At 45.6% G+C, this 27,165-nt stretch overlaps 1 protein-coding gene across 3 annotated transcripts in view; it reads right to left on the reverse strand.

Moving 5' to 3' along the window:
• MTRF1 (mitochondrial translation release factor 1) overlaps positions 1-27,165 on the reverse strand; it is a 676,299-nt gene that overhangs the window by 73,829 nt on the left and 575,305 nt on the right. For all 3 annotated transcript variants that reach the window (XM_069640531.1, XM_069640529.1, XM_069640530.1), the window contains one exon: positions 26,800-26,898. In XM_069640531.1, the coding sequence (XP_069496632.1) occupies positions 26,800-26,898 (99 nt within the window). The remainder of the gene's footprint in view (positions 1-26,799; positions 26,899-27,165) is intronic.

Raw genomic sequence — 27,165 nt, forward strand, 5'->3', positions numbered from 1 at the left:
TTCATGCCACTGACTTTGTGGGTTGGATATTAAGACCTGGATGTCTCCCGAACTCAAGTCATCCTCCACAATAGGCGCTAAATTTACCTTCTGGTCACTGTCAAACAATCAGGTCATCGGCATATGAAGAAATCACTAAACAGTGCGTAAACAGACATACTGACCTGTGAATGTGTCTATATCTAATTAATTCAGCAAGAGGTTCTACAGCCAGGGCAAATAAAAGGGGAGAGAGAAGGCACCCCTTCCCATCACAGTAGGGTCCGTTAAGCGACCGTTCACTCAGAGCCACGCTACAGGAGCAGTATATAGCTTGGTTACCAGTGACATAAATATCTCGCCCAACTCCATACGTCAATGTATTGAGAATAAGATGGGCCACTCCACAAAGTCAAATGGCTGCTCAGCGTTTAGAAGGGCTGCAAACACTGGGGACTGGTGATTCAATGCTGACAACAGGCCAAACACCCTACGTAACCCATATGAGGTGGACTGACCCGGAATAAAGTTTGCTTGGTCTGATTTAACACACTTAGGTATTAGTGGGGCAAGCCTAGCACCAAAAACCCTGGTCAATATTTTGTTATCGAAATTGATAAGAGAAATTGGCCAATACAATAGCCATTCATCAGCTTCCTTCCCGGGCTTCAGTAGTAAGGCAACAACAGCCTCCCGCAACGATACAGGGAGACCACCATCAAATAGCGTTTTCTGATACATATTCAACAGGTAAGACACCAGAATCAGCAGACTACCCATCAGGCCCAAGAGCCTTCCCCGATGGGAGAGTTTTGAGGGCATTATGGATCTCTTGAGCAGTGAAAGGGCTGCCCAGTCAGTCTCTCTCCTCTGAGGGAACCAATACAGGCCAACCTGGTTTCGATAATTAGCTAGGGCTGACTGACACGCAATGGCTTTAGAAGAGTTAAGCGTACTGTAAAAGTCCACCAGGGCCCCAGCAATGGGGCCCCTATTGGGTGATTACCTATCTGACCAAAACACCCTCAACTCCATTTACACAACAATCCAGTCTTGGATGGCAGAAAACCGGCTCTGTCTCAACACTGAGAAAACCGAACTTCTGCTGGTTGGCTCCCCCTCCACCTTGAGCAAGCTTGACCCTCAATACACCTCTTTCACCATTGACAACATCCCCATCACCGTGTGACAATCAATTAAAACCCTGAGCGTATATCTGGAACCTGATCTGTCCATGAATAGGCAAGTGAACGCCATAGCCTCTACCTCAGCATATCATTCCAAACTCATCAACTCAGTGAGACCATTCCTGTCACAGCAAAACTGCCTCACCATCGCCAGGGTTATAATTGGATTCAGACTGGATTATTGCAACACTCTCCTCGTAGGAACTTCAGGCAAAAATGTAGCCAAGCTTCAAATTGCTCAAAACAACTCCCTCAGGGCCGCCACTGGCCTCTCACATAGAGATCAAATTTCAGAGCTCAGAAGAAAGGTCCATTGACTCCCAGTTAAGGAAAGAATCATTTTCAAAACCCTTGCCCTCACACACAAATGTCTACACGACCAGCCCCCCCTCCTTGCCCACAGGTTCTCCAAACCTACCACTCTCAGGCCCTCTAGAACTCCTTACACCAACCTGATAACTGTTCCCAGGTCACGCAAAGCCTGTGCAGGCGGCACAAGTTTCCCAACCATGGCCTCCACACACTGGACCGCCCTCCCGTCTCACATCAGGCGAATTGACTCCCACTCAGCCTTTCGCAAGGCCATCAAAACAAGACTATTTGTTTGAATCACATCGGACTTCTATGTATCTGAACTTGCTCGCTGCTTTCCAATGCTGTAACTTTAATCTTGTATGGATGTATGAGTAACCACTTACCGTGTAATGTACCAAGTTTTTATTATGGGCGGCTTCACTGTAACCCTTAATAAGCCTTCTTAAGTTCTGCTATAGCGCCTCGATGCCTTTAGGCTGTAGAGCGCTCTATAAATCAAAATAAATAAATAAATGTCATCAGTATGAAGCAGAGTCCCTGACTTGTTCCTATTATCTGTAATACGGGATCTAGTATTTTCAACTCGCACAGATCGGGCCAGCAACCTGCCTGGATTCTGCCCCTCGCCATACTGGCGGACCGATGTCAGTCTATGTAGGAACATCACTTCCCTCTATGCGGTCTCCCTGAACCTCCCAAACTCTTTATTAAATTGCACTTGCAACGCAGGGTTCATTAGGAACTCCCCGTCTGATTCAATGTCACATAGGAGAGACTCACTATCACCCAGTTCAGTTCTTATTGTCTTAAGTATTCCCACTTCTTTGGCAATACATACCCCATGGATAACACATTTGAAGGTTTCCCAAACAATGGAAGAGGACGCCACCGACCCAACATTGTCCTGAAAATAATTGGCAACATTTTCTCTAATGGGTTTGCAGAACACTAAATCGCTAACGCTATTATTCTTAAAATAACAGTTGACTCCCCCTCGCGCCCTGCCTGGAATGGACACCACTATGACCACTGGTGCATGATCTGACAGCGTATGCGCCAGGATAGTACATTCCGTCACCCAACAAGCTCCCCTCCTTGAGAACAATATATCATCCATTCTGATATGGAATGGTGTACAGAGGATCTAAACGTGTAACCTCTATAATGTCGATGCCAATCTCTCCACACATCTACGAGTTTGCCAGTGAAACGCATCAACTGAAGCTTAAGTGTAGCCTAAGAACTCGTTTGTAGGATCCGCCCGATATATCCAGATCTGGAGCAAGAACTGCATTAAAATCTCCCATCCAGACAACAACTTCGGCCTGATATGTACGGAGGTGAGATTCAATAAAATCCAGTGTATACAGGGTGTCAGAATTGGGGCCATAGTAATTGACGAATGTGATACCCTGGCCTTTTACCACCACAGAGAGAATCAACGCCCTTCCTTCTGCGTCCTTCACCATGTCTAAAAAGCGAAACCCTACAGATCCCCAAATAAATATGCAGATCCCCCCCTCCCGCCCACCCCTGAGTAATTCGAGAAGGAAGAAAAGTACCTATGGCAGCCCCAGACCTAGCAAATCTAGCGTGATCTGGGGGAAGAAGATATGTCACTTGCAAAAAGACCACATCCACATGGTGCCTTTGCATGTATAATATCAATTTCCTAGTTTTGGAGGGACAATGAAAGCCACAGAGGTTCCAAGTCATACACTTAATCCCACTGCTAGGCACGGGGGGCCCAAAAACAGTTATCATGATGGATCTCTGTTAGGTTGTGGGTTTGGGGTTAGAAATAACCACTCAGGAGCCTTGTTTAGTATAGGTAGATTTAGTAGGTTCACAGAAACACAGGTAAGTACATTAGGTATAATATAGGATAAGTACATGGGATAGAAGCATCCACCGGTCCCCCTGTGCCAAGCTTAAGTTTCCAACTGGCAATATAGGAACACAGGCACTCACATCAAAACATTCCAACCAGAACACTCCATACCAAACATTCCAGACGCAGGCACACATACATACAGGGAATGGCCACATAGTGAGGATAGGTAAAACACAACACATCTCCCCCCTTACATAACCATGCAATCAAGGGAAGGAACAGCATTACTAACAAATACATATAAAAAACTATCTTTCTGAATACCCATCCAGCAAACTGCTCCTAGCATAAAGCTATCTCCTACCAAATCCTTTGGAAGCTAAAAATAGCTAAACCACTCCCAACAATCACCAGAACCATAACAGGCCTTTATTATGGACTCAACTTCCAGGGAACCAGCCCGCCCGCAATTTAATACACAACCATTTCCACCAACCACACAACAAAAACCCTACATCATCATTCACTTACCACAGGTTGTGCTACCACAACCTACAGGGATTACCCCTTTGTCTGCCTAAAGCATATTTTAATTCTACTAGCGAAACAAATGCTCACATCACTCCACCACTCTGGGCACCAGGCCCAGGATAATTAATGCTCACCAAATGAGCATCCCATGCTCACCATAGAGCAACTAAAACACGCAATAATATCATCACCACTCCACCACTCCAGGCACCATGCCTGAGCTAATTAATGCTCACCAAATGAGCATCCCATGCTCACCATAGAGCAACTAAAACACGCAACAATATCACCACCACTCCACCACTCCAGGCACATGCCTGAGCTAATTAATGCTCACCAAATGAGCATCCCATGCTCACCATAGAGCAACTAAAACACGCAATAATATCACCACCACTCCACCACTCCAGGCACATGCCTGAGCTAATTAATGCTCACCAAATGAGCATCCCATGCTCACCATAGAGCAACTAAAACACGCAATAATATCACCACCACTCCAGGCACATGCCTGAGCTACCAAATGCTCACCATTGAGCATCCCATTGCTCACCATAGAGCAACCAAAACTTGCACTAGTAACCTCCACTCCACCACTCCAGGCACCAAACCTGAGCTACCAAATGCTCACCCATTGAGCATCCCATTGCTCACCATAGAGCAACCAAAACTTGCACTAGTAACCTCCACTCCACCACTCCAGGCACCATGCCTGAGCAACTAAATGCTCACCATTGAGCATCCCATGCTCACCATAGAACATACTACCACATTCGTAAAACTCTTTGCTCCAAAACACCAGCAAATGCATCCCGCAACACTTTGCGCACTCATCGGCAATATGAATTAACATTTAGCATTGCACTTATACATTGCTTGCTACATAACAGTTGCAACCTCACATACATTCCCCAAACAATACATTTAGAATCATTTGGCATAAAATATGGTAATCAAATGATAATCCTACACTTGAGTCCAACATTTAACACTTGCAACCTCTTTCAAGGTCTTTCACCTGTGGGAAAAATGTGTTACATTAATGTAAGACATAGCATGACTGAACATTTCCCAGGAATACAGTAGACCCAAATATAACAAAACATTTCTAAAAATTTTTTTTTTTTTAGCACTCTCACTCTCACACATGCCATCAGAGCATATGTCGAAAAATAAATGCCTGTGGAGAAATGGTCACGTTAGTGCAACTTAAACATTACTGAACATTTCTTCTAAAAGCAGTAGGACCAATCAATATTCACAACTTGCCATAAACACATTGGCACCATGAAACGCCCAAAATCACATTTTGTCAACACAAAACACCACTTAACTTGGCACCAAACCAGTAAATGGCTCCAACATAATAACTTGCCCACCATGGAGCCATCATATGCCAAATAACAAAGCTCTGCCTAGACTAGACTGGGAACAAACCTCCAATACATGGAATAAAACTGTGGCCACTTTGCAATCACCATGTTTCCAGACACACACACACACACATCCCTGTGACAGCACCACACTCATATGTTACAGCAGAACTGAGATCACCACTTGACTGTCAAACATAAGTGACCCACCATAAAAACATTGTTATTCATTGAAATGTCACATTATGCACTACAACTTTTCCAATATTAGCGCACTTCCCAAAAAACATTTTTTTTTTAGCATGTATTGACCTCTGGTTTCCTATAAAAATTGCACAGCTAATAACATGTTACTCTCAGTCAATTTAAATACTCGACCACTCAGAAGGTCAATGTCAGGTGAGACTGGATGTAATTACTATCCCGCCGTACAAATCGCTTTCCATATCCATTAAAAGAAAACGTTAGTACAGTACCTGATGTCCACGAAACAGCAATGACACAATATGTACTAAGCAAAACAAAACAAACTGATCCGATTCAGCAGCCTGTTCAGTTGATGCACTTGAATAATATCCATTCCATACGATGCCACAAACGAGTACTCTGATCCCGATGTCATTTCCACACCATAATAGTACAACCTGCGCCGTCCGACGTATTGCCATTGTTGCCGTACTCTTCCCTGATGAATAGTTCTTAGCACGCAGATGAAATGAAGCCTCAGACCCGGAAATAACACGCTTCGAGCACGTCGAAAGGTGCGCTTTTCAAAACTTCCATCCGCCTTCTATGATGAGACGTTCTCCTTTGCAGAGTCCCAGAACGTTGGCACGAACATTCTGTGCCAGCAATCATCACTGATACCTTCAGCCACCCCGTGACGTCACCACTTTAACGATGAGCAGAGCCACAAACGGAGCTCTCTGGACCAACCGTCACCTCGTCATGGCTGCACTCCATACCGGACCACACAGACTGCCCTCTCACACGGCGCTTCAAGAGAGAAATGCCAGTACGGTAAGACACTTAAACAAATTCCAAAGTGTTTCGTGTCACTCCAACCGCCTATTCCGCTGCTCTTCTGCAATGCTGGGCACTTTTATTCATGAACTCTCCCCCGGCCCTTTTACGCGCTGTAACTACTGGCTACTGCACACCTCTTGGCCATTTCCATAATGATACAGCCGCGCAGCGCAGCCCCCCTATGAAAGTTCTGGGCCTGCCTTAAATAATGCAGGTGTGGGGCGCGCTAACCTTGGGGCCGGGGGGGGCCCGGTGGATGCCTCCGTTGTTCCTGCTTCTTCCTGGTGGGCAACTTCCTTGTCCCCTTTGTCTCCTGGTACCAGTCTTTATTTGTACAGCCTGCGTCCTTGCTCCTTTTATGTTCCTGCTCCCTTCAGTTTCCAAGATCCTCGTCGCCAATGTTAGGTTGTGGGTTTGGGGTTAGAAATAATCACTCAGGAGCCTTGTTTAGTATAGGTAGATTTAGTAGGTTCACAGAAACACAGGTAAGTACATTAGGTATAATATAGGATAAGTACATGGGATAGAAGCATCCACCGGTCCCCCTGTGCCAAGCTTAAGTTTCCAACTGGCAATATAGGAACACAGGCACTCACATCAAAACATTCCATCCAGAACACTCCATACCAAACATTCCAGACGCAGGCACACATACATACAGGGAATGGCCACATAGTGAGGATAGGTAAAACACAACAATCTCCCGTCATACACAGCTGTGCAAGAAATGCAGTGGAAACATTTGAGGATCTACGTTATCACCATTGCCTAATGTAGTAGTGGGCAAATCACCCTTGTGCTTCTTGAGTTGGCATACCCTGCTGGCCAAAAAAGCCACTTTCAATATACAAATCCCTATACCCGCCAACTCGCCCCCACAAGCAACGCCAAAGTGCCTGTTTCACTCCCACCCCTTTAACAAAGCCACAACACAAGCTCTTCCAGGAGGCTCAGACTTGTAGGAAGATACGCCAACCCCTCCTGGTAGTACATCAGTAGCAGGTACAGCAAACACAACAAAGGGATTAACGGCCCCCCCACTCTGCCCTCCCCACCACATCCCCCTACCCACACAGGCAACCCTAAACTGGCAGTTAAAGAGCCCCCCACAAATACAACATCATTGGATCACCGCATTAGAACCACAAGGGGAGCCAGCCAACCCCCCCCCCCAACCCCAGAATTTAGCTGACGTGGTAAGTCACAGTCTTGGCAGCATGTATATTAAGGCCATACTTTCCATTATCAGCCACAGTCACCAGCACCAGATCCCCCTGGATAGCCACCTCCCGTGGAGGATCTTTAACCCGACATGGAGGAATCCAAAAAGTCTGCTGTCTCTACAGGATTATGAAAAAAAAACGGGCCTTCCCATTGGGTTCACCCCTAAGTTTGGCAGGAAAGAGCATGGCAGATTTGAGATCCTTCTCACGTAATCTCCACTTGACGCCCAAAAAGGTTTTCCTGGAAGCTTGGAATTTATTGGAGAAGTCCGAAAGTAGGCAAACTTGTACGTCCTTGTACACAATATCTCCTAGTTCCCACGATCGACACAGAGTAAAGTCTTTATCCCGATAGTTAAGCAGACAAGCTATGATGGGTCCTGCCAGAGCTCCAGGGACAGGCCTCCTTCCACTAGGGATACAATGAGCCCTCTCAATGACAAATGACGATGAAAAGTCATTCTATCCCAGACTCTCATGAAGGGTAGTTTCCACAGGAGTTCCATGGGACAAAGTGCATCGGAACCTGGTATTCCAATAATTCTAATGTTATTCCATCGGGATTGCAAGTCGAGGTCTTCCTGCTTCTCAGCGATGTCCGCGAGGGTCTTTCGCAGCTTGACAATTTCTCTCGAGGACGCAGAGGATTCATCTTCCACAGAGGACAAGTGATATTTCATCGAGTCCATCACTTTGTTTGTTGAGCAAGACCCCCATATGATTATCATTGCAGATCCGAGTGTCTAATTCAGAGTCAGTGGCCTGAATTCTGGTTTGTAGTTGGGCAAACATTTCTTTGAAATTCTGCATTGTTTCCGGCAGGTCTTCAAAGGAAGGTTCCAGATTTTCAGCAACCTTTGTCACAGATGTCTTCATTTTACTATTCTTGGCTGGGGCCCCAAACTTTAGCTTGGACTTACGCCGCTCCAGCTTGCCCATCTCAGCATTGCGCTTAATATAGAAGAAACTAGCCACGTGGCTCCCCTCAAAGCATCCATAACAGTGCCTGAGTCCTGGATCAAATCGGTTAGCCTGTGCCTGCTGATGTAAGTCCGGACCCCCAGAGTAGTCAGCAAACAGATATCGGCCCATGCAGGGGTTAACCCATGTGACGAAGTGCTAATGGAGGCCACAGTCGCCATCAAGCTAATAAACAGGAGAGGAGAGTCTTAGCTGGGCCAAGCCACAAGACCACACCACATCCCCGCTACAGCAAACCAGGACTTTCAGCACCACCACTTCATGTGCAGACTGCGGACAGCAACAGGGTCCACAAAACAATGTGAGAAACCTGAAGGTATCTCACCCGCTAGTCCCCAGGGATCTGTCATCCAGGTGGCCAGGACACAGCTATTGCCTTTGGATCCAGTTCCTGGGGTGGGCCGAGGGTCACCTGGATGAGGGGTCTTCGGGGAGTGGAAGTGGGACACCGGAAGGTGTCACTTGGTATCCCCTTCCCTTTAACACCTTTTCCCCATCCTACCAGGTAGGATACCTAGGTACCTAACACCCCCCCACCCCCCTTTTCCGACACAAACACTTTCTCATGGACAGCTCACCGTGAGCAAAAACGAACACCAGAGCCATGTATTTGACATGTCCCAAAACAATAGCCAGGCAACGTCAGGCAATTACTGATCATTACACACACACCTGACTTCCATCACACTTCCCCACACGGATAAAAGGCACAGCACAAAAGTTCACTCTGAGCGAGGCAAAGCACACGAGGAAACAGCGGTTCCAAGATGGTAGTTTAACACAAGTCGAAAGACGGCAAGACCAGAGAGGGTTGCAAGGAGGGAAGTGCCCTTGACCTTTTCAGACCGTTACTTTCACAAACCTTGGAAAATAAGAAACCCAAGACCGGGAACTAAAGCTGAACAAACCATCATTGTGTGTCAGAGGTACCCGGGGCTCCTCCTAGTCGATAACCAAGGCCGGGAAGAGCGGCTGCTGCTGTGTTACTGTCCTTGGTTCCCGCTCCCTCCTTTACTGCCACTCTCTGGACGGCCTCTCTTGGCCCTCTTCCTGCTCCCACCTGCAAGGCTAAAAACCTTGGTGTCATCTTCGACTCCACATTCTCCTTTCTCCTCACACCTCTGACGTCTCTAAGAAGTCACACTACCAGCTGCACCTCCTCAGAGGTATTCTTCCTTTCCTCTACTTCCCCCAGAAGCTCACTGTCTCCAGAGCTTTGGTTCTCTCTAGGCTGTACTATTCCAACAGCCTCTTTCTAAATCTGCCTGCTTCTACTCTCCGCCCTTTACAACTCATCTAGAACAGGACTGCAAGACTTGTCCTCGGCCTCAAGCCCAGGGATCGTATCTCTCCAGGACTGAAATCTCTGCACTGGCTCCCAGTGGCTGCAAGGATTAAGTTAAAAACCCTCTGCATTGTCCACAAGGCCTTCTGGGGCCTGGGGCCTCAATACCTTCAACTCTCTCTCTTCCTAAATATCTTGCTTCTCGAGCTCTTCGCTCATCCGCCTCCAACTCCCTTAAGGTCAGTCGCTTCTCCAAGCAACGAGTTGATGGTAGATCTCTTTCCTCGGCTGGGGCCTCCCTCTGGAACAGCCTACCTGCCTCCCTGAAACTTGAGGAGAACCATCTCCGGTTCGGGAAGCACCTTAAAACCTTCCTCTTTGTGTCTGCTTTCTCTCCCCTCTCCCCTGTTGAATTCCTGGCTGTAACTGAAACTGCACTGGTTACCTGGCCATCCTTCTGATCTCGGGCCCAGGCCCCACCAGTTGCACACCTGCACTGCCTCCCTGGCAACCCCCGCACCTGGGGACTGTATTTCGGTATCCCTACAGTCCCCTACCAGCACTTATGTCTGCACTTACCTTGCACTTGCCACCAGCTGGCCGTATTTATTTATTTATCTTATTTATTCTGTTATCCCATGTACTGCACTTTCCCCTCCCCGTACCCCCTTCCCATGCACTTGCACAATCTGAATGACACCTGGCCTAGTAAGATCACTGTCTGTCGTCCCTCTGTTCGCCCTCCCTTGCCTTGTCGGGCCTTGAAACACTGGTGTATAGGCGCGTTATAAATGCAATATCATATCATATCTAAAACAAAGCAGCGCCAGTAGATTTCGGTTTAGAAAGGCGTTTATCACACCCTTGTTAAAGTTCAATAAACAACCTTGAACTGTGCCCACTTGTGTCTGTTTTAGCGTTGATATCATGCCTTCCTTACTTCCTTACAACAAACACAATAAAATAACAAGTAGCATATTTTTAACACCAGCCAGCGACCCTTCAGACCCCAGAGTTATGTGGCGCGAATACACCTACCGAACAAGAGCACTGTGTACGAACTGAGCCCTGCAGAGCCCCTCAGGGTACTGATCCACAGAGCCAGATATCAGCAGCAAATTCTCATGTATGGTCACCGGGTAGCAGGATCCTCAGCTCCAATGCAGCCTGTGAAGTCAGGCCCCTGCAGCACATCTCATCAGCGCGGCTGCTGCAGGCAGACGTCAAAGGCCGCTCTCATCTGAGCGTACTTCACTTGAGGCAGGAGCTGTCAGTGGCGTTTGACAGGGCTGCAACATGTTCTAAGTGTTCCGACCGCAGCTGATTTTGCCGCGGCCGGAATGTTCGCATGAGAAAGGTGCAAACCACCAAAAGTTTGCACCTTTCTCATGCGAACACATGTACATACTACGGGGGCTGAATGGGTTTCCCCCGCAACCCCCGCTCAATATACTGTGAAGCCCCTGTTTTTTTTCTTTCTTTTTTATTTTCAGGTGCGCTGCGTTGGTGTTCCCTGCACCACCCCGCTCACTATACCACACAGTATAGTGAGCGGGGTGTTGCGGGGTGGTGCCTCTAATTCCTGGCTCCATACACACTGTCCAAAGGTAAATAATGATGTTGAGAGGCTGCACCTGACATTACATAGTGCTCCCAACTTTGACTGATACCTTACCTGATCCTACTTGCATCCCGTGTGGTTGTGAGGCACAATGAACATGGGAAGTTTGACAAAAGCCAGGCCAAATTTTCTTTTGAGGCAAGGAAAGACAAGGAGCCTGCTTCACACTAACAACACCATGCAGGCAACACCTGCAGCCAGACAAAGGCCAAGGAGGTTGGGAACATAAGAGATGTGCACAGGATTCAAATGTAGAATAAGAGGCATTAGAGGTAGGCTGAACAGTATGGCATGCAAGGTTGAATTGCTGCAGACACATCTGGACTGCCAGGGGAAAATACTTGAAAAAGTGGAAAATAGGGTCTCTGAGTTTGAGGAATCTGCTGCCGGGCAGAGATGAACAAGATGGCCAAGTTGCTGAAGGTGACAGAAAAAAAGAACAAACATTTTGAAGGAAGATCAAGGCGGATCAGTGTGCACATTATAGGCACCTGGGAATCCTTGGATATCACAAACATGGACATCCTTGTGGAAATCCTGATTAAAGACCTACTCAACAGCTCACAGTTCTCCTCCTCCTTGATGGATGAAGGGGCACACATGTCTGTCTCTGGCTCCGAGGGCAATCCCTCGAAGACTTGTTTGCGAGATTGGTGAAAAGCTTCTTAATTATTGGGAAAGGAGCAACAATCCTTCAACTCGCCATGGACAAAAAGGTGTTAACCTCCAGCAGGACACTGGGGGTCATTACAACCTGGACGGTAAGGGATACCGGGCATCGGTAAGGAGACCGGTGCCGGTAATCCCTTACCGCCCTATTCCAAGGTCCCTTGGCGGGGACCGTAAGGAACGTGTGGTCAGACCACACTTCCCTTACGGGTCCCGCTAAGGGACCAGGGTGCTAATAACGGGCTTGCAAGTCGTGAGCCCGTTATTAGCGCCCTCCCCATTCCCACTGAGCCCTATAGGGGCTCAATAGGGAATGGGGAATGGCTTGTTCAATGGGGACTTACCGGTCCCGCCAGGGTCTGACTACACCAGTAAGTCCCCATTGAACACCACCAGTGCAGGACCCGTTATTGGTGGCAGTCATGGCGCAAATAGCACCATGACTACCACCAATCTCGGAATGAGGCCCGCTGTCTCCTTTTCTCCACCCAAATTTTAGAAACCCTGCTAAAATGGCTCAGAAGTCCTTTATGACTGTAAAAAAGAGAAAAACGAATTCAGTGTGTTTTGATGTTGCCAGTCAAACTGCAAATCACCACCAATGACAAGACTCATATTTATTTGTTACAAAAGGCTACTAAAGAGATTCTAGATGGTCTCTGGTCATGTTCTGCCTAAACGTAGGCCCGGGGGTTCACCAGTAGGTGGGGATTGTTCTCCTCGTTCTGGAAACTGAACTGAATTGATTGGGAGGCTCCGAGTCCCAAGGAGAAGGCCTGGTCTGTTAATGCCCCTTCACTATGTCCCCACACTGTTCAACTGGATTTGCTGTTCCAATATTGGTTGTTGGAGAGATGGCAGGAGGTTTAGTATGTCAGTGAGCATTTGAGTTGATCGGTGGAAGTTGATTGGAGTGCTTTTGGGGGTTATGTTTGTAGGTAATTATGTCATTTATGTACTTTAAAAGTAAAGGGTGCAGGGGTAAAACCTATACGTTGCTCTCTAGTCATGATGGGGTGGAGGGGTCACGTAATATTAGGACACTATTGGGGAATGTGCAAGGTCTGATGTTTGTGCTTCATTGGCAAGGCATTGCTTCAGCATGTTTATGCTTCACGAGACTCATCTGGGCCCTGGTTACTGCCCTGCTCAGTTGAAAGGAAATAGGGATGTCAGGGATACTTCGATTTCTCCTTGCGTTTAACACTGCGCAGCGATAAGTCATAAGGCGCTTCATTTTAGGGTCAGTTTCATGCCAGGTTTACCAAGAGAGATTACTCCTAGTAGCTAATGCTGTTGGCATACATAAAGTCACTCTGGAGAACGTATATTCACCCAATCTGGCCTCCATCGCGTTTATGATTGGATAACTGGGGAAACGATTGGTTATACTGACAACCATAGTATGGGGTTGGGACTTTAATACTGCTCTGAGCCTGCACCTGGACAGATCTGGATGCATTACTCACACCTTGTCTAAATCTGCGCAGGACATCCTGCAGATTACTGAACAGTGATTTAGTGGATATTTGGGGTTTTGGGCACCAGGGAGAGAATTTAGTTTGTACTCTGTGGTTCATGGCACAGCGTCTAGGATAGATTTTCTGTCGCTTCTTGGATTAAGTTTCCGACTCAGTGACGGACTGTGCTTTACTGAGGCACACACTATCTGACTATTCACCAGTGCTTTTGAATCTGCCACTGCCGGGTTCGGACTTTGGGTCTTGAGGATGGAGTTTTACACCAGACAGTCTGTCACACTTAGCAATCTGTAAACAAATTATGGAGTTCTTAGATCAAAACGTGGACTCTGTGGAATCCAGTATATATACAGGGTGAATGCATCTGAACTAAGCAAGGATTAAGGTCGCTCAGTGGCAGATTTGGCAGGCTTCTACAGGAGTTACAGGGGCACGAGTCGACCCACCAGAGCCTTAAGATTCACAAATGTTAGCAGAAATGCATGCTGTTATGCTGTGGGCGTTCCAGATGGTCGACAATGAGGTCAAATGGCTTGGTAGAGGGGCTCAGGCTAGGTGATACAGCAAAGGGGAGACTCGGCAGGACACTACCTTGGTTGCTTAGGAAAAAACAGGGGATCATAGTTATATGAGCGACTGGAATCCTGGATGACTATCCATCGTTCAGGGATGAGGACATCAATGAGGTTTTCAGTTTTTTTTATTAATCTCTTTTTATATTCAAGTTAGAAGAGAGACGGATGGCTCAGTATCTGCCGGTTTGGATAAGATTGCCCTACCGTGGGATGAGGCAGCGGCAAGCTAAGCCCTGAATGTAGCGCCTTGAGCTGGCGAGATCCAGGCCATCATCAGGATCTAGTGCGGAATAAGGCCAGCCATAGAAATATCCATTAAATGTTATTAGGCCTTCCTTAATTCGGTACTTCCTCAATTAAAGGCCATGTACAAAGAGGCAATGGAGGTGTGCCCTTTCCCTGCCACATTCCGGGTGGCATTGAGAAACATCTTCAAGCGCGATGCTCCCCATATGGATTGTGGCTTGTATCGGCACAACTCACTCATTCACTTAGTTAATAAGATATTGGCAAAGGTCACTGCAAAATAATTAGCTTCCGATTCCTTTTTTCGTTTTGGCTGATCTGCTATTTGAGGAGGCTGCTTGTGTTTGCCCTGCTACATCTGGAGTACCTGACAGTCCCTACCGCAGTAGTACTGCTCGATACAGGAATGGACATTTTTCACTTTTCGGTGCTGTGGATAAAGGTGTTGGATGGCTACTCCATCTCTCTTGCCCAAATGAAGATACAAAAGGGACTTGCAATGGTAATGGGCACACATCCTATCCCCAATGCAATTTGCCATGGCGTGGGGCCTCTTGCAGGTAAGTAGAGGGCGTTTTTATGTATTTGCATAAGGTGCTAAAACCTCTTTAGGCAAAATGATTATTTCCATCCGCATGATACCCCTGAGATATTTTGGCACGTATTATGGATAACATGGTGGCTTTTGGGGAATATTAAGGGTTGAACATCAAAGCAAATCTGTGCTCTTTCCCATTACCACAGCAGAGATGGTGGGAGTTAACAGAATACATGGCTTTTGGGAAAAGACCCAAAAAGACTGAATATAAAAGACAGAATGGGAAATGTGGTCGATATTTCGGCCAAATGAACAGTTTGAATGGGCAAAAAATTCGTCCAAATGCCCCATTCAGTGCTATTATAGTGAATAAGGGGAGCGGGGGCTGCAGAGGTATCCCCTGCACCCTTGTTCACTATAATGTCAGCAGGGATTGTGGGGGGTGTCACTGCACCCTTTGCAAACAGTAAAACAAAGAAAAAAAGAAAAGGACTCTGCGGCGCAGGTTCCGGATCACATAAGTGAAAGGGAACAGGAGTTGCAGGAGCATGGCAGGACACAGCGGAGGGGACCGCACACGGGTAAGTAAGGGGTTGGGTGGGATCGATTTATCCGAAATGGCTGCAGGAGGAAATACTGAATGTTATTGTCAAACAAATTACATTCAGTCATTTCTTCCTCGGTCATTTCGGATACGGATAATTCACACTATTTCGATTTTGGTGGAGAGAGAGAATATGGCAAATTTTGGGGATAATGCCTAGTTTGGTGATTAGCTTCAAAGATCGTTTCACGTAAAATGAAGAAATGTGTCTTAACTCTAATAATTATTTTCCAGAGTGCTTGTAAAAAGTAGTGACACAATTCAGCACTCACTTCGGCCTCTGGGCCCAAGGAAGTAGCAGACTCTGCATCCCACAATTCTTGATAATTGGTTTCTGCCGCTCAGTTTGTATACAGCAGGCACACAAAGAAAACAAATGGCCAACAGTTTTTACCAATTTGCTAACGCACATGGGAGTACTGACATTTTATTGGTAATACATTCACTGGCACTTTCAAGAGACCACTCTGCTGTAAGCAAATATTGACATGCTTTTCAGAGACATTGGACAGAAAGGCATGTGTTTCCACGCACACAGCAGAACTATATTCAATATACTAAAGGGCCAGTGGACTAGAGGACAACTTTAGGCACCTGTTCTCATCCTCGCTTCAGTATTTACTCTGGACAGTTATTTTAGAATCGAGCTTCCCAAAAGGAGGGGTGGCCATTTTCAGGTAGCATGTTTTCCACATAGGGTACACCAAACACTTTTCAAAAAATATTTATCAAGTAAAATCTTTCTTGTGCTCGCTATAGGTTTGTATTTGACTTTTACACTAAATATGTACCCGAAACTAAAAACTTGCAACATAGCATTTGCTTTATTTTACACTTAACTCTACCTTTAAAGTAACTATCGAACTATTTAAACTGCATAATCAGAATGTTACTCTGGGAACCCCAGGTTACCACAGTCAGCAACAGCATTTGTGACGAAGTTCCCCGCTTGGCGTCAGAGACGATAAGCGAGTGACCAATGCAGCGCAGTGACTATAAGCTAGATAATGTGACTGAAGGAGGTAGTTCATGGATCCCCAGCTCACCCACACTTAACCTATTCCATAAGGCAGCAGACAGTCACACAAATAAACACTCGATGGCCAAGGAGGATACTGCCAATTTAAGTAATGCAATCCAGGGCCTGGGGGGAATCGGACACCTATTTTGTGAGAGTGAATTGGTCCCGCAGACCACCTTAATAACATTTACTTCAGTCTGGCAGATAACCTTTGTTAGGCAGAAACCTGTGCAGTTCCCTCTGGGAGCACTGCAAAAGATTTAAGGCTACAGGTGTTTGGCAGTAAACCCACTTGGTAGCAGTCTGTACCACACAGATTCACTTGGTAGCTGTGGCTGAGCAGTCAAGACTTCCCTCAAGAAGAGTTAGGCAGTATACAGAGTATTCACAATAGGTCAAGAGAACACAATAGAACAAGTAAACACTGACCAGGGTTTGGTGTAAACGATATAGTTATCTGTTTTAAACCACATCTAGAAAAACACACAGGTACTAATAGTAAGCAATTCAAAAACACGGTCACTAAAAGATATACACTCCCTTAAGAGAATATTAGACAAGTCTTAAGTAAAGCCCCACTTATTTTCAGACAGCGGTGAGTGCTTAACGTAGATGGCACTCTAATAATTCGTTTTAAAAAGGGAGAGAAAAGCAGAGAATAGATTGAAACAGATCCCAACACTTTTACAAGAACATAACACAAGAGGAAGGCAAAGTAAAACCGTGAAGTTTAGAGTTCAAAAGGCCGGATCCACTTTAAGAGGCTCAAACAAAATGTGTCCAAGGTCACACGGTTGCAGTGCACAAAAGTCTTGTAATGGTTCAAAAAGGGGTTGGACCAAAGAAAGGTACCAGTTAGAGGGTCAAGGCAGCCAGCCCAGTCCAGAAGGTTAAGGGGTTATTATTATCTTGTAGCAATCTTTAGAAAGGGAGGCCTAGCGGACACGGTACCTTAAAGTGGTGAGAACACTCCAGCGGGGGCAGTTGTTCCTGGCAGCGGATGCAAGTCCGTGCTTCGTCCGGGGGAAGAGAGGATCTCGTCGTGGAGGAAGACAGGAATCCGTTGCACTGCCAGGGAAGAAACCAGCCGCGGAGTTTCTCAGGTACAAGGAGCGGTCCGTTGATTCGAGGTTCAGTGGTGAGTGGCTATCTGGCCGCCGGGGTGCTTGGCACGAGCAGTTCGACCACAAACCGGTCTGGGGTGCGAAGAAAGAAGGTAAAACTGGTTGTGCCCACCAGTCAGGGGAAGAAGCCTCTCCAGCCAGGAGATCTTCTCTGTCGTCGGAAAGTGGCGAGTCGGTTCTGCAGGGCTCCACCGGTGGTGTCGTTGTGGTAGGTCGGCTCAGCTTCTCCCTCGTCGGATTCTCAGGTCCTGTAGCGACTTCTGAAGTTCCAGTCCCCAAAGCCCTGCTTGTATGCAGCATACCCCCATTCACTCAGCCTAGCTGTCAATCAAACATGCTAAGTGGTGAGCCGGCCGGCTCACCACTTGGGCCAATCATACAAGAGTGTGACTTGAGTTACCAAGGTAACTCAGTCCAGGGTGCCTAAACCCCCTCCCACACCCCCTGTGGTACCCAGACAGAGTGGCACCACTTTTGGAGGCTTCTGTGGAGAAGCCCGCCAAAAAGTGGAACAAAGGGCTCGACTTGGGTTGGAGTCACAGAAGAGAACACAAACGCCATTTTAGAATCGAGCCTGGCAAAAAATACCAACCGGCGAATTAATATTAATTAAATAAACCGGCGGTATGTTCGAGGCTATGAGAATTAAATAATTAAAGTTGGTAGCCTCGAACAATGGGAAAATCCCATAGGAAAATATTCGCGGTTGAATATAACAAGTAGTTTCCACTGCCACCAGCCAAAACTCGATCAGGGGGGACGGAGACGTGCCCCCTCGACTAACAGACCCCAGGGCAATCGAATTGCCCCGACCAGTACGTCCACAATATGATGGTTTGTACTGGTTTCTGTTAATAATTTGGGACTAGTAAAGCCAATGATGACTTTACATGCCCTGGGAGACAGTAGTCAGTCCCAGGGTATGGAGTCTATGGTGGGGTGTCACTATGACACCCCTGTGTCACTGCACTGAGGGTGCTGTGTAACACACATAGTAAAAACACTTGAGACCCTATGGAGTAAAGGACCCCATAGCCCATAAAACACATTACCAGTCAAAGGAACACCATAAATCATGTCCAAGAGTGGGAGAAAAAGAGTCTCACTCTTGGCAGGAGGAAAAAACAAACTCCAGAAATCCAGCAAAGCTGCTGTGGGACTCACTAGGTTAGGAAATTCAGCCTAAAGAGAGAATTCTCCCTAACAACCCTGTTGCCGATGTTGTCCATTTCAAGTAAACTATTTTGCCCACGTTGCACACATTGCCCTGGAGTGTGCACGGAGACTGCCCTATACATCAGGAGAGGTCTGCGATCGCCTGCCAGGCTCCACAGAACGCTCGCATAAACATATTGTGAAGTCTTGACTGCACACCCATGACCGTTACAGAAAGTTAAGGCACGTCCATTTCATGAACTTACACTCCATGCGACCGTCTTAGAAAGCCCTATTGACGTAAACAATAAGGATGAATTTCAGGGTGGGGCCCTTTATTAGGATCCACCCCAGCATGAAAAACATTTTTGCAACACATTGGCTCAAACAATATGGCTCATAGATGGCAGACCATGTTATTTATGTCCTTTCGAACATCTTACCCAGCTTTCAAATTGTTATTTAACTTTTCGACAAACTGTGCACTTCAAAAGTAAACTATCCTACAGCGAGATTAGTATTTGCATTACTGATATACTCTTTAAAATTAAGTAAGGTTAGAAAGATGTTCAATAATAATTTAGCTTTATTTTATGTTGTATTGATATGATTTCAAGTGTTCTGGAACTCCGGTTTGAGAACACTTGAGAAAGCCGTTGAAGAACTGGACGTGGGTGCGCTGGGCATGTATGTGCGCCCCAGGGGTCTCCTCTACACGAATAAACACACTTGTTCCACCCCACAAAGTGTCCATCAATTTATAACAAATTGGCGACAAGTAAATCCTTAATCAGCGCAGAGGAGACCCCAGAGAAGGTGAGCGGCTCTACGACCGCCTACACTCTCAACGCCGTTGAGTGAAGGGAGAATATTGGTCGCCCCAGGAGTGGAGTTCCCGGCTTCCCCACCACCAAAGTGACAACAAAAAGAGGGCTAAACAGCACAGCGGGCATGTCCAAATACAAAAATAAACAGGCGTGCGCGACCAGTGCCACTGAAATTAGCGCAAGCACTGCTGATCAGAAGGGTTAGAAAAAATGACCCGCCGACGTGACCGTTCCCCTTTGTTGACCCGGGCACCAAGGCAACGCTTTTCCGTGGATCCTTGTGCTTGCTAGGAAAGGCACAGCTAGTGAAAGAAATAAGGAGGAAGGAACGCTCCCCACAGCAACACACTGCAAGAGTAATGCAGCAAGAACACAAGAGTGCTATCCACAATGAAGTGTAGCAGGTAAAAAAAAAACGTTTCTTTATTTGCATCTGAGCAAACAATGACTTACCAAGAGAGAATAATTAAGAGGACCCCACTGGTTAAGGGATAACGAGCGATTGTGAACATTCATTGCACATACTCTACATCCAATAACCATGGAAAACACACCTGCCCCATGTGCATTCCTGGCCTCCCCAGGAGAACCTCCCATACCTTGGAAACAAAGGGCAGACTCAAATATACCTACGTTCTCTGGGTGGATGAAAGTTTAACGACTTGAAAGAAGCATCTTTATTCATTTGCATTGGTGCTGAAGCTTTGAGGATCTTTCGCACCCTGCCTGAAATAACTTACCCAGAAGGGTGGGGGGGACTCCAGCTGCTCAGGATCCGCTGGAAATTATGAATCGGCACTGGTGAAACAAGAGAAGCACTTCGGGAACAAAACAAATGTTGTCCTGGAGAGAATTCTTTTTTTTTTCTAGGGATCAAAATAAAGGAGAATCTGTGGATAGTTATATAGCAACATTTAGGGGCCTCAATGCTTCTTGCAAGTTCACTGGAGTTCTAGATGAATACATCAGAGATCAACTAGTACTACACACCTCAGACCAACAGATCCAGCAGAGACTCTGGCAAGATAAAGATCTGACATTAGATCAGGCAATTGATCTGGCTAGAACACTCGAATTAGGAAAGAAGTGCATGAAGGTTGTACAACAAGAAGGGGCTTCCATTAAAATAATAGAAGAATATGAGGATGACAACGTCGGCGCAACCAGTGCCTTAGTGAAGAGAAGCACAGCAACTACAACATCACGCAAAGTAAATGCCAATGACAGATCTCCGAAGAGCGAACGTCCCCAGTCAAAGTGTTGTTAGTGTGGGCGCAATAGACACCAGAATGTTGAACGGGAGTGTCCAGCTGTCAATGCGGAGTGTTAGAAATGTGGCATCTTAGGGCATTTTGGGAGAGTGTGCAAAAATGACAGACCTAAGGGACGTCACACTATAAGAGCACTGGAAGAAATAGGGAAACCCAGCAGCCTTCTCACTATCATTGATCCTGGGGGGATCCGATATGCATCCTATCGTTTAATGTACCAAAAAGAAAAGGAGGACCTTGGGAAAAGGTTGGGTTGAAGTGAATAAGGTACCACTTGAAGTGATGCTAGACACAGGATCACCTTACACAATTGTGGACACCCTTACGTTTCAGAATTAGTTGGGATGTTCCATCTAAGAATTGACATACTCCAATGTGAGAGCAACTGCTTATGGCCAAACTCCAAACAACATATTAGGGTTTAAAAGGGTACACCTCAAATTTAGGGAAAGAAAAACCTATTGCAAGTTATTTGTAGCTCAGAAAGGATCATCCGTGTTAGGATGGGACAAACAGGCTGCGTTGCGAATGAGGATCCATCCAGGGGAAGAGAAACTAATATTGTCACAACGCAAGACTTTTCGTCCAAGGGGAGACTGGTTGAACAGTTTCCTTAACCGTTGAATGATACTGTGGGAAAAATCCAAGGATTTAAACACTGCAAAGTGCTAAGAAGAGGAACAAAACTAAATAGTACACAAGGTGAGGAACATCCCTTTTGGCACTAACGATACACTTCAGAAAGAATTGAGGAGACTCTGCAGAGAAGACATAATTGAACCTATTGAGAGCTCAGATTGTGCATAAGGGAGACGGTTCAATACGCCTGGGCGTAGACCTGAGAGACCTCAATAATAACATCTGGATTGAACAACACCCCCTACCAAACATCAATGAACTCTTAATGACAATAAAGCCTGCCAAGTATTTCACCACGTTGGATTTGTCATCCGCTTATCACCAGGTAGTGCTAGATGAAGAGTCAAAACATTTAACGTCTGTTGTGACTTGCTTGAGTGTGTTTAGGTATAAACGCATGCCGTTTGGTTTGGCATCGGCGGCTGCAGTTTTTCAAAGGCTTTTGCAGCAATTGTTTGGAGGTCTAGAAGGGGTCTAGTTGTTTCAAGATGACCTTTTGATAGCGACAAGCACTGAAGAGGCACATAATGCAAAGCTTTTCAGTGTCCTGCAGGTAATTAGAGAAAAAGGACGCTGAAGATAGGGAAGTGTAAAATTAAGGTGCAAGAAGTGACGTACCTAGGACACGTAATAAACAGTGGAGGAATAAAGCCAAAGTAGGAACTTGTGGAAATGATGACGACCATGCCTGTTCACGTCAACAAGGATGAACTCAGGTCTTTTCTTCGATTGGCGGAATATTACTTAAAGTTTGTTGTATGCTTCACAGAGAAAACACATCACATGAGAGCACTCAAGAAGAAGTGTGTAAAACTGGAATGGTCTGAACATTGCCAAAAAGAGTGGGAGATGTTAACGAGTGATATCAGCAAAGCACCAACTGTTACAATGTTCAATACTGCGGCTACCAGCATAATAACAGTAGATGCCAGTAATGTAGGTCGGGGAGGAGTACTTGAACAAATCCAGGATGGTAGAGAAGTTACCATTGCCTTCACCGCCCGAGTGCTGAAAGAGGCGGAGTTAAACTATTCCACCATTGAAAAGAAATCTCTAGTTGTGAAATGCGCACTAGAATATTTCAGGACACTTATTTGGGGCCTGCCAGTGATAATAAAGACAGATCACAAACCTCTTATCCACATAATGAATTCTAAGAATCCACACCTAGCATCACAAAGGATCCACAGATGGATGTTAGAGATCATGCAATACAATGCCAGAGTGATATATACACCAGTAAAAGGGAACATCATTGCTGATGGTTTTTCTCGGTTACCGTGGGCTGAAGGACTGGGTCAGTGTGGAAAAGAAGAGATGGAAGAGAGTATCATTGCGCAGATTCAGGCAGGATTTGGAAAAGAGGAATGGTTGAAAGAAGGAGCAGTAGATTCCGAACAACAAATGTTGAGACATGCCGTACGTGAAGTATGGGAGAGTGTAGGAAATGCTCTTCCGGAGTATGACCAGATCCGTGATGAGATCACACAGCGCACAGAATGTGTGCTAAGAGGAGACCGCATAATTCCACCAAAGTCCATGAGGAACAAAATCCTTAATTTTGCGCACAAAGGGCACCTGGTGAGGAATCTCACAAAGAGAAGAGGGAGAGAGAATTACTGGAAGCCTGGAATGTGGAGCGAGGCAGAGGATCTGGTGAAGTCATGCCAGGCTTGTGCTGCCAGTGACAAATCAAAAAAACAAACACAGGTCCACCGCAACCTGTTCAAATTCTTCCAGAGTCGGTATGGAAAAAGTTAGCAACAGACATAGCCGGTCCTTTTGAGGGACTGGAGCAGTGGAAGATGTTTATAGTAGTCCTTATGGATTACACATCGAAGTGGGTGGAGTGGTGCGTCATGGAGGAAAATGTGACAACCGGAAAGATTGTGAAATTCCTAGAAACTGTATTTGACAGAGAAGGTATCCAGAAGAACTAGTAACTGACAATGGAGTGCAGTTTATTTCCGAGAACATGCAAGAAGTTGTATTGAAGGAAGGAGAGCTAGTGAGCGTTCAGGAGCATCGGAGAGTGGTGAAAGAGTCTTCCAAATTTAGAAATGCTCAAAGTATTTTAAGTGTGGGAAGGAAAACAGTAGTACTGGAAGAGGGCAAAGTTTGGTCCTTTGATGACATTGTTCGCACTGATGAAGGTGTGACAGATTACGGTGTTTGCTCCAATGTGGAAGTAGCGGTAGATAGAGATACGGAGCAGTTTACACATCCTTCAGAGGATACTAGACGATATGCAGAGAGGAGAAGAATTTTACTGAACATTAGAAATGACTTCATATGTTATTGAACTGTATCGTTTTCTTAGAATATGTTTGAGTGGAGCCAGATGGCTCAACAATGATCATGACTGCAGCCATAAGTGCTGCAACAGAGACTTTATGCTCCGTCTTATGCAGCAGATAGGAGAGCACTCTGCTGAGGTCTTTACGCTCTGACTCCTACCCTCGAATAATGACATCAGCCACAGCACCAACAGCGCCTCGTTCTGTTGCCGTGCAATGAAAACTTTGAGCTCATGGAGAGTAATGTGAGCTAGAAGAAAGGGACTTCAGGCATGCCCTGTGCGTGGATGATGACACAGGGATTTCCTCCTTTCATTTTAGATTTTGGAGACGTTGCGGCCTGGAAGTCATTATGTTATGTTGTATTGATATGATATCAAGTATTCTGGAACTTCGGTTCGAGAACTCTTGAGAAAGCCATTAAAGAACTGGATGTGGGTGAGCTGGGCACGTATGTATACGTATACAAAAAAACACACTTGTTCCACCCCACGAAGTGTCCATCAATTTATAACACTTATTACATTCTGCTGTAGGATGTGTGTCCTTTTTCTCCATAAGAAGGGTTTGCCACTGACCCAAATCGCAGAGAGTTTAAAAAAGGACCCAGCCTTTATTGACATTTTTCACAGCATGACAAAACACACAGAAGAATAGACTTTATGTGTACATTATTTTCACATGTTTTAAATGAATTTGGATGTAGTTGATTGAGATAACAGATGTTTGGCAGACATTTTGGACTATTGTTAGGCAATCTTGCACATTATATCTCACGAGAGACCTTATGTTGACATACAAACTTATAAGCGGTACTGATCAAACTATTTTGTTTTGTTTTTAACATTTGGAGTAATGACTGATTGAATATACTATAGTGAACCCACTGGACTTACTTAAGAATATAACATTGTTCCTAAAAAGGATGCTGTAGGGGCTGGTTTCAAATTGTTCATGGATTCACACCAATAACCTAATTTGTGTTTAAAATGTCATGAGACATAATAGAGACATGATATGCGGTCATTCACTAGGACTCAAATGCACTTCTCCCTCAGCCAGCCGTCCCACCGGCCGACCAACCATGGAACCAATATTCTACAGCGGCCTCGACAAGCAGAAATTCATCTCGCTCAAACGCAGACTCCTACCGCATCAAGCTGTGAGCACTAAAGTCTCATAACTTGAGAAATGATAGTTAATTATCCAACATGTGCTTTCCCTTGTCACATTGTTGGTGCCACACGATATGTAGGTCATTTTATGAGATTGTGTTCCTCTTACCATGGTTGTCACTATTGCAGGTATTTATGTGCTGCAACCGGCGCACTTTGCCCTCTTGCTGCTCTTGAACATCGCAGCTGGCTCCTCCAGCCCGCCTTCCCCTAATTTCCTGCCCTCCTTCAGTCCCACTGTTCCTTTTCTTTGGTCGGAGGGTTCAGCCACTGTGTCATCACTCTTCTGTGCCACTGAGCCTGCCTTTGGGTGATTCCCACTATGCCCACTCAATTTCCTAACCCAGTCAACTATCTGGTAAAATGTAATAACAAGAAGGCTCTGGACTTCATGTTGCGATTGCGCCTTAACCAGCTACCCACCCAGGAGACACTTGGAGCATGGAAAGTAATTCCCTGGGCTGAGAGACTTTGTCGATTATGTGGATCCGAGGTTGAAACCATGCACCATATAGCCACCAAGTGTCCTCTGATAAAAGCCAATAACAACACTTGTTATAGTCCCCTTGGTCTCTGAAATATAGACTGTTGTAACAGATCAATTTCAGGGAGCAGTGTTCTCTGGAGAATGCACAAAAAGATCTATGATAGCATTTTACATTTGGCAACTGTTTCTTAGGAACATTGATATATCTTAGATAGTGTTTTTCTGTCTGTTATAATGGTGTTTTGAAAAATGTATTTTATACGTCTTAAATAAGTGGTAATTTGTAATTGTCTTTTAATATTGTAATCTATTTTGGATAATGGTAAATGTATATGTAAAATCTGATTAATTTATTGATGCGTTAAAGGTTTGTAAGAAACCAAAATGACAAAATAAAATGCCAGCTGGCTCCTCCAGCCTGCCTCCCCCTAATTTCCTGCTCTCCATCAGTCCCGTTCTTCCTTTTCTTTGGCGGGAGGGCTCAGCACCTGTGGGATCTCTCTTCCGGGCCACAGAGCCTACCTTTGGGCGATTCCCACTATGCCCACTCATGCAGAGGGAATGCCAAGTATCGTGTTGGCCCCACTTCTGCATTTTGCAGTTGACACCCTCATGACCCATGCTTTTTTAATTACTTTCCACAGGGGATAACTCTGTATCCCTCATTTTGTTTTATTAAGGGCCCCTTCCATGTCGTCTTTCAGTGATCCCCCGCAACCTCTGACTTCGAACTGCCCTACTACCCTATCCAGCCTTGACGCGATATGGTGGGTGGAGCTATTGTGGCTTTGACAACACGACCCACTCCCATTTGGTGTAAAGTTATTGCTTTGGAATGATTAACACTGGTGTAGTAACTGCATTCAGACTTTGACCATGTACAACACCCTTACACAGCTATCAGTATGCATATGCATATGCATCTCTGGCAATTGTTTTTATATACTTCACTGTATAGTCCTGCTTTGCGCGAACTTAATCAGTCGTAACTCAACAAAAAAGATAATAAATCTTAAATGCATTGATGTTGTGAGAACCTTCCAAGTTTGACAACTCATCCTTTGTGGGATAATCAGTGGAGTGGGAAACCAGAAACAACTGGACTTGTGACAGCATGTCTCAGTTAAAGGAATTATCCAACTTGAGTGGTCTGGTATTACAACTCCCTCTCCTAATGTAACTGAGATTTGCCAGAAAAATCTTTCACGCATCTTCTCGGCTGATTTGCATCATCTATATGTATTAAGTAACTAACAACCTTTCCACTAAAACAGAAACCCAAACTCTGACCCATAACATTTAATGAAAAGCAGAATACATTTGATTTTAAAGTACCTTGATACTGCGGACTTCATAGGCGATTCTGTGGTCGGTCAGTCGGTCCTGGGTGAAGTTATATGTACGTACTCTATCTGACTGAGTTCTGGTTCCGAGCTGCACCAATAGGAATGAAAACATTACAGCAATTTAAGAACAGAAAAGGGTGTGCTAAGTAAGCCGAAGTTGATTTTGTTTTATTCACCATAGGCCTAGAATAAAACCGTTTCCATATCAACGACAATCTTTAACCAGATTTACAACAGCATCGCATAGAAATTAACAGTTTGATATTCGGAAGAGAACCTGATTATATTGAAAAGGGCTAAAGACTCCAAAAGCACTGGAATAACACGTGGCCCAGAGGCGTTGATCAGCAGCCAC

Source organism: Ambystoma mexicanum, chromosome 7q (assembly GCF_040938575.1).
Source record: "Ambystoma mexicanum isolate Mex_15411 chromosome 7q, UKY_AmexF1_1, whole genome shotgun sequence".
Lineage (NCBI taxonomy): Eukaryota > Metazoa > Chordata > Amphibia > Caudata > Ambystomatidae > Ambystoma > Ambystoma mexicanum.